Source organism: Phycodurus eques, chromosome 15 (assembly GCF_024500275.1).
Source record: "Phycodurus eques isolate BA_2022a chromosome 15, UOR_Pequ_1.1, whole genome shotgun sequence".
In the NCBI taxonomy this organism is placed as follows: Eukaryota; Metazoa; Chordata; class Actinopteri; order Syngnathiformes; family Syngnathidae; genus Phycodurus; species Phycodurus eques.
In genome coordinates this window covers 2,524,073-2,532,501 of record NC_084539.1, presented here as the reverse complement: position 1 = coordinate 2,532,501, position 8,429 = coordinate 2,524,073, and the positions used below count along the sequence as shown (strand labels likewise).

Genomic DNA, 8,429 nt, shown 5'->3' with positions numbered 1-8,429 from the left:
GTTTCGATTAACCGCGCAGGCATCTACCGGAACTTGATCCGAGGTTACCGCTGTCATTATATTCCCTCGGATATTCTCGCCCATCTGGCGATTCAAACGTGTCGCCGGGCACCCCTCGTCAACATGCTATGTGCCGACAGACATAAACATCGCCAAGACGATTTCGCTTTTATTATCGGCCCGACGCCAATCCCGTCTCCGGTCTTCTGCAAAGCATCGCGTTTCCAACGGAATATTGGAAGACCGTTGAAAACTGTTGATTGTTGGCATCCGAGCGACTGACAGTTCTTCTGGCGCAATGCAGCAGATATCGTACATATTTACGAATACACTCATCGGCTCGCTGCTTCGCGTACCGCCACACGTTAAGGAGCCGAAATAATAATCAGCAATAATCATCATTTATTAGAGTTGTCTGCTGAATTTCTTCCAATATTTTCGATTCCGTCTTTCAGGTAAATAAAAGACGTTTGAGGCAGTGACGGAACATTTTGTTTACTTGATACTTTTCCGATCACGTCGCTCGAATGTGATCAATATTGTCTTAGGATAGGAGTTCTTCTTCTTCTTCTTCTTCTTCTTCTCACGTAGTGTCTGTTGAGTGTCTATGTAACAGAGTCGATGGCTTTTCATCCGATGCGTCCCTCCTACCTAATCCCAGCGGTGTGGCTCCATAAGCAGCCAAAGCGATAACCAAACGATGAGAAAGACCCTCTCGGTGCAATGCCGGCACAACGCCACCATATTGGGTCATGGTAATGAATATTGCTAAATCAAACACATGTTGCGAAAGCCTCATTTTTGGCACAGTTCTTCTATTAGATCTTCTTAGATCTTACCTGGATCGGTTCTTTCGTTGTTATTGTTGCATTCTCATCGTGTCATACAGTTGCGTTAAACATGCTTTTTCCTTCTTCTTCTTTTTTTAACAGACTGACTGACGTTTCATCAATTTCATTCATGTCAGTGAAAGTTTGGAGACAACAATTTCGTGGCCTCAGGTATTTACTCTCCAAACAACATTATTTTAATGTAAATGTGGAACAATTGCATGTTTTGAACTTGAACTTCAATTGTGTTGAACATCAATAAAAACCGAATACAACCATTTGCAAATCATGTTCAACCTATATTTCATTGAATACACTACAAAGACAAGATATTTCATGTTCAAACTGATCAACTTTATTGTTTTTTAGCAAATATTCATTCACTTAGAATTTTATGGGTGCAACACGTTCCGAAAGAGTGAGAAAGTTGAGGAATGCTCATCAAACACGTGTTTGGAACATCCCACAGGTGAACAGGCTCGTTGGGAACGTGATTGGGTAGAAAAGGAGCTTCCCTCAATTGCTCAGTCATTCACAAGCAAAGATGGGGCGAGGTTCACCTCTTTGTGAACAAGTGTGTGAGAAAATAGTCCAACGGTTGAAGGACAATGTTCCTCAATGTAACAGGTGAGACCAATTATTGAATTGTTTTGAGGTTGTTGTTTGTTGGGTTTTTTTTTTTTTTTGTCTTTTTGCAAAAGTCTGCTCAATTGAAACTTCTCATTCACCGCATCGACCGGCTGATTGGGTTTTTAAGGGCAGTTTGAACAGGTGTGTTGCGCGCACGTTTTCAAAGCTTCTTTCGGTGGTTGCAGACAAAATCTGCAGAATCTCTGCAGTGCCGGTCAGACGGAAGGCGTTGCAAAACTTGAATATCATGTCACGCTGCACTGACTCCCGGTCGCATCCATCCTAGCAGCTGATCAGCACCAGAGTCCAAAACTTCACGTAGGGGATTAAACCGGCCGACAGGAGTGGGATGCGCGCGCGTGGCACGGACAGCAATGGATGTGACGGAAGCAATGGAGGATTGGACGTTAGTGCGACGGAATGTACAGGTGCGTCTCAATAAATTTGAATATGGTAGAAAAGTCCCTTTATTTCAGCGCACATACATTATAGAGAGTCCTTAAACACTCGGGAAAACACTTTTCAGAGGTCAAATTCCTGCCTCATTTCTACAGTAAAAATCATTCGCACTGTTTCTCTGTTATTTGTTACGTAATACAACAGTTATAGTTCATAATGTTTACCACTGTGTTACATCACCCTTCCTTTGAACAACATTCAAGAAACGTTTGGGAACCGAGGACGCTAATTGTTGACTCTCTGTAGGTGGAATTCTTTCCCATTCTCGCTCGATGTCCAGCTTCAGCCGTTCAACGGTCCGGGGTCTCCGTTGTCGTTATTTTACGCTTCATAATGGGGTGAACTTGGATAGAATGGGATACTTTCAATTATTTTCAAGCTTCTTTTCTGTTTATTTACAATAACTTTGTACTGTACTGGGTGTTTTAGGCCATGTAAAAAAAAAAAAATTAAAAACAAAAAGTTACAAAACAAAGTTTGTACTGTAAAGTAATACGGTGATAAAGCCATTCCATTGTCTTTTCAGTTCCGTAATCTTGTTCCTTTTTTTGACCGTGCTCATATGCATTCATTTCCATGTTTTCAACTTCATGAGCTTAAGATCCGCATTGAGAAGAAGGATTTTGGAGCCGTCGGACATTGATGCGCATACGGATGGCCCTAAAGTCAGCCCATCCAAATTACAAATTCCTCCCGTCTTTCTTGAATTCATCCTGTTGGGCACTCCTAAAAATGAAAAAAAAAAAAAAATAAACAACTGTTCAAATGATCCACACTCCCTCTGATGCTACATGAAGCCCCTAAATCTTGCCCAATCCCGTTCCCTCCCCATCAGAAGACAATTGCAACGTTCCGGTACCGACAGAGAGCGGCTTAAACCTTTCCATGGCTTGCCGGAAGACACGGTGGTCGGGGGGTTTTCAGGAATGTCGTCCGGCTTCTTGAATCCGGGATGCTTCACGAACTCCAAATACATTTTCTCAGCTTTAGAATATACAACCCCGGTGAGAACCTTTCAGTGGAGATCTTCTGTGAACCCAGATGATGAAAACCCTGTCAGCGGTTCTAATAGGATCTTGGAGTCAAAATGACGTTTCATTCTTGGTAACGCTGCTCTCTTGCCCTGAAAGGTGGCTAACAAAAGGAGGATTACAGCCATATTACTTGGAGATTACGATGTTGAAAATAACCGCTCCCAGACAAAAGACCCTTACAGCTGATCACGTCTTATCCTCAGCCGGGTGCAAGAGGGTTATATATATATATATATATATATATATATATTTGGATCGGTTGGAGACTGCCGTCATTTCAAAGTATGAACTGGTTGGCGCGTGCGGCGCCAGCGGGTAGTAAGTCTGCTCCGCAGTTGTGAGATTCTGGATTTGAATCTCAGCTCCATTTGCGCGCATGTGCGGACTTCCTCCCACTTTCTAAAACCTGCGTGGTAAGTCAAGGGAAGACGACATTGTCCACAGGTGTGAACGCGTCCTGCGATCGATCGGCCGGCAACCAATCCACAGTCTACCCAGTGTATCGTCCATAGAATAGAAATGTTACCTTTTGCATTTATTCGTCATTATTTAACTCGAGATAAGATTGAGCATACCAACGAGAACAGCAACAACAACAGTTGTGCGTGTTTAAGATAAGAAGGCAACAGAGATTCAATTGAAGCCTCATCACCAAACTGTGGAGATAAGCGGCCTCCTGAAAATAAGATAAGAGGAGGAGGAAGGGGCCGTCGTAAGGGGAAACTTGTCAAACGCTTACACTTTGAAAGACCGTGAAGCGGGACCCAAAAAAAAAAAAAAAACAGCCGCTCTTAATATTTCTGGCACCATCTCTTTTTATTCGTGAACGGATATTTTCGGACTCTCGCGACGACAAGAATGCTGCAAAATAAGGCTAGAGTCATTTCAAAATAATAATAACGATAATATTATTCAAGATGTTCCTGTTTTAACACTTAGAAAACGACATCGTATGTGTTATGGGAACTTTTGAGTCAATGTCATCAATTCTGCATCTTCTCGCATACGAGAGCATGTGGATGCCGTTTGGCACAATGTAAAGAAAATGTGTGCATATACAGTGTACAAACATTTACAGTATATATACATATGTATATATACACACAATACACATTTTTGTAACAAGTTTAATAAACAGCGCATACAGGTTTATACCCTGGTATCCTCAAGTGTCACATCAACTCATCACTTGTGCAAACAGACAGAAGACACAAAGTTCAAAACAAGGGGAAAAAAAAAAAAAAAAAAAAAAGTGGCCTAAAAATAAAGATGCAAAAAAGTGTCGAATTTTATGTACAGCTGTCCCCGAGACAGATAAACGCGCACAAATGTGGTTGGATACACGTAAATAACTCATTTGAGTTCACAAAGGAAACTCGGAAGTCATTCGTAACATGATGTTTCTCGTTTGATGTCATTACAAAGGCGTTAGCTGCTGACAAAAAAGGCTGTCAGCATCAGCGAGCGTCTTTTTGCAAATGTCTGAAGTTTCTTTCGGCCATAAAGGCGAGCAGTTGCTGAACTTTTCCAACGGGTCCCCGTCAGGGTTCGTCTGGCTTCCATTTGTTGCCCCAGAGCTATTTTTATCTTCGGTTGGTAAAACATTTCACTTGAATAAAATAAATACTTTTTTTTTTTTTTTTTTTATAAACACATTTGAAGCTCAGAATAGCTTTGGAGATGCCTCGTTTCAAAATATACAGTATATGTATCACAGGAAGAGATAGCGTGGTAGAAGCAGCGCCAGACTGAGCACGCAGCTGTTCTGAAGTGTCCTAACGGCGGACGAATGAGACCACTGCACCTCCTCGGAGTCTTCTAGAAACCACATGGAAGAGAATTCACAACACACAAGAGTAGTTTGGCATTTGTATCGGAGCTCTCCGCGAGGGGGACACTTTTTAGTTGCCTGCTTTGTTTGCTTGTTTGTTGTGTATGTTGCAGATGGCTCCGAAGAAAAAAAGGGGAAGGCTAAAAATGTCATCGGAATGTTGAAATTCTTTTTTTCTTTTTTACCCTGGTCTATGGATGGGATGGATTGAATTTAAAAAAAAAAAAAAAAAGAGACACCTCAGACGGCAAACAAGGGAGCGGATTCAGCAGCCGTTCGGGAGACCGTTTACACCGGAATGAGAACACCGTCTGCGCTTCTTGTCGGATGCAAATTTCAAAAGTGCTCTTCTAACTACTGTGTATTTATGCGCCAGCCAGCCGCATCCTTGTCCCATCCACACACAAACACAGGAAAAGCACTCCAGTTGGGAGTTTTCTGTTTTCGAAAACAAGAGAGACTGCCACGCGTGTTCTCAATTTAAAAAAAAATGGAAATATAGACCAAATAGGTGCATTTAACACGGCCTACGTACCACAGTCTTTGTGGAAGACGCGAGGGAAGCAGTGCAGAAAACCGTAACCACAACGGCAGTACGAGCAGCCCTTGCGCACCCATTCGCCGTGCGGGATCAGACCGCAGTGCCTGGAGAAAGAAAGAAAGAAAGAAAGAAAGAAAGAAAGAAAGAAAGAAACAAGCAACGCATTAGGCACAAGCAGTGTGTACTTTTCCTCTTTTACAGGCAACAATCTGTTTAGATGCATTCCAGGGAAGGGGGAATGGGGGGGGGGGGGGGGAGACCCACTGGTTTTGATTTAGCATTGTAGCTGGAAATGGAGGCCGGTGGACAGCATCATACTGAGAGAAGTGTCTCATTTTGTATTTTGGGGTTTTTCTTGTTGTTTTTTTGACCCCACATGGTGTATCTTTTAAGTTATTACCATTTTCATCTGATTTGATCAAAACCAGTCAAAACATGTCCCATTGAATTTCCTTTTGAAAATCACGACATTTGACCGGCGTATTTGAATTACTGGCACTTGTTATTCGTCACGACGTCATCACGACGCTTTCGAACAATTGTTTTGTCGAAAGTAACCCTTTTCCAATCTTTGAACGGCAAAACGTCTTTCCAAAATAAAGTTTCACCACTTCCGAGGAGGCGAAGGACATTTTTGGACATATTGGACAAATGTGCCATTGCGGCCTTTTCCCATGAAAACTGACACCAATGAATCTTGGTGACTTCAACGCTCTTTTATTTTCTTTTATTTATTTTGGGGGGGTGGGGGGGGGTCTTTTACAAACGATCCTCCTTATATTGCTGCGGTGCACCAGAGGGATCTGTGAGCTGAAGTGCCGGGATGAGGCAGCCATGTTGCATTCACACACTTGCAGACAGCCAAATAAACGATGTTACTTCTGAGATACGTATGAATTCACGAACGCGTCCGAACTATCGCGTGTCTTCACGGCGACTACGATCGTCCGAAGACGAGAGCGCAACGGGCGGAACGCGTACTTAGTCGTCGGTTACCCATATAAAACCAAGGCTGCGTAAAATATTTGACAAAATAAGATGTGTTTTTAAGGTGTCTTTAGCGTTATTGATCCAACTATCAAAAGTTGACCCTGATGTACTTGAACATGAATAATATCTGCAAAGCCAAGGCTAAAGAAGAAGCGTGGGCTCAAAGGATCCCTCTGAAGATGAGAAGGGGAAGGGAAATGTGGGGATGTTCGTGGTGCTTGTGGGTGTTTTGTTTGGTTTTTCCATTACCTGATGCGCTGGTTGTACTCACAGCTCCGACCGATAAAGAAGGGAGGACACGCGCAGAAGCTGCCCAGAATGCAGGTCCCTCCGTTCTTACAGCAGCTTCGGCTCTGTTCGGCGGCTTGAAAAGAAAAGTGCAGTACAAATGTGAGAAAATGTTGAGATTCGTTGGGGGGGGGGGGCGCAAAGTGCACTTTGTTCAATTCACATAAGTGAAAAGAAAAAAAGAAAAAGTGAGGTGGGGCCCGGGTCCCTCTGCGTCTGTGACGCAAGCCATTAACCGCGCGCATTCTTGTGACGCATCTGCTGTTCGTCAGCAGACAAACACAAAGAGTCTGAACAAACATCTGAAAATAGCAGAAATACACTAAAAGGAACAAGCTCGTACGCGCAAATACGGACGAGACGCGGTTTTGCACCGCGGTTGCTCATCGAGCGTCCTCCTTTTCTCAACGCTCATACAAAAGTTGTTTCTACGAAACGCTCATTTCTTGTAGCGGCCGGCGCTCATGTTCTGTGAATCCCGCGGCGACGAACTTACTGTCGGTGAGGCCGATGAAGGGCACGACGGCGTTGGCGTCGCGGTGTTTACGGTCCCCGTCGTTCGGAGAGCGAGACCGGGCAAAGCGATCGGGGGAGCCCTCGGAGGCCCGCCGGGATTTGACCTCGGCGGGGGAAACGGGGGGCGGTGGCGAGGTCTGACCTTTGGCGCGCTCGTCTCCCACGCGACCTAAAAACAAGAAGTCGAACACAATGTCGCCGAAACGCCAATAAGGCTTTCGTTTACATATCGTGCCGAGAGAAGCCCAGATTTGTTCTTCTCCAGTTTGGCACATTTGAAATCCCGCGCGACCGACGCGCATGCTCGGATGAAACAATTCATCCACGCCAAATGACCACTGCGACTGCATTTCAGCATCATCATAGAGTCCGCACGACGCGTTGCAAGGAAAAGGCTGGCGCGATCGAGCAACCGGCTTTCTGCTGAACGAGAAACGGTGCAAACCCGATGTGGAAGAAGTCATTTCTCGTGACCAAGAAGAGGATTTTCAAAGGGAAGGCCCGTGATAATTGCAACACTGACCTGATGCGCGGATGGCAGCGAAGGGATGGAGACAGAGCAGAGACAAAAATACAATCCTGGAAACAAAAAGAAAATTCGACAACAATCAAGGAATAATAAGAAACGGACCCCCCCCCAAAAAAAAAAAAAAAAAAAAAAAAACATTTTCCACAGTTGTGTTGGTTATTTGAGGCTCACCTGCGCAGTTGCATGTTCGTCCTGCAGGCGGAAGACAAAAATGCTCGAGAAAGGCACAATGGCGAAAATAAACAACCGCAACGACAACAATGATAAAAAGAATTGACAGATATATAAATGTTCTCCGAAAGAGACCGAATCAAGCCAATTCCAATGGGAAGGTCCGGCGAAAGTGCAGCCAGCGATCAAATTGTCGCCGAATGAAAAGCGCTTCTCGGTCGTTCGGGGGCGAAACGAAGTCGCGCTCCCGCACGGGCGTCTCGAGTTGGCGAGTTGGCGAGTTGGCGTGCTGCCGGCCCCCACCCCCCCCCAGGTGACTTTCATCCAGGTGGGGCGGGTGACCCCGGAAGTCCCGCCCACTGGCGACCTCGCTCTTTCATTGGCGCGGCTTTAGCCCTACGACAACAAAGCGAGAAACTCAGCAAAGTTTAACTAAAAAAAAAAAAAAAAAAAAAAGTTGAACCAACTAAAAAGAATATTGCTAGGCATTAGTTTACTACTGAAAGACTTAATAATAAGAAGAAGAATTATTATTATAATAAAAAAACGACCAGAGACCAATAGAAGATAAGCAACCAATGCACATTGGACGAAAATGTATCGTTTCGCT

The 8,429-nt window shown here is 44.2% G+C and overlaps 1 protein-coding gene across 4 annotated transcripts; it reads right to left on the bottom strand.

Annotated features, from left to right (window-relative positions):
* Nucleotides 1–2,843: 2,843 nt before the first annotated feature.
* tdgf1 (teratocarcinoma-derived growth factor 1) lies at nucleotides 2,844–8,210 on the bottom strand. 4 transcript variants are annotated; one of them, XM_061698545.1, is made up of 6 exons: nucleotides 7,820–8,210; nucleotides 7,643–7,698; nucleotides 7,100–7,539; nucleotides 6,565–6,679; nucleotides 5,320–5,429; nucleotides 2,844–2,948 (listed from the first exon to the last, which is right to left on the bottom strand). In XM_061698545.1, exons 1-6 carry the CDS (start codon nucleotides 8,141–8,143, stop codon nucleotides 2,935–2,937), a joined length of 1,059 nt encoding a protein of 352 aa, XP_061554529.1. In that variant the 5' UTR covers nucleotides 8,144–8,210; the 3' UTR covers nucleotides 2,844–2,934. The 4 variants fall into 4 exon arrangements, with proteins under 4 accessions (XP_061554529.1, XP_061554528.1, XP_061554531.1 ...); XM_061698544.1 differs by lacking the exon at nucleotides 2,844–2,948 and adding an exon at nucleotides 3,760–4,771; XM_061698547.1 differs by lacking the exon at nucleotides 2,844–2,948 and adding an exon at nucleotides 3,760–4,771 and having other exon boundaries at nucleotides 7,100–7,288; nucleotides 7,820–7,929.
* Between the last annotated feature and the right edge of the window lie 219 nt (nucleotides 8,211–8,429).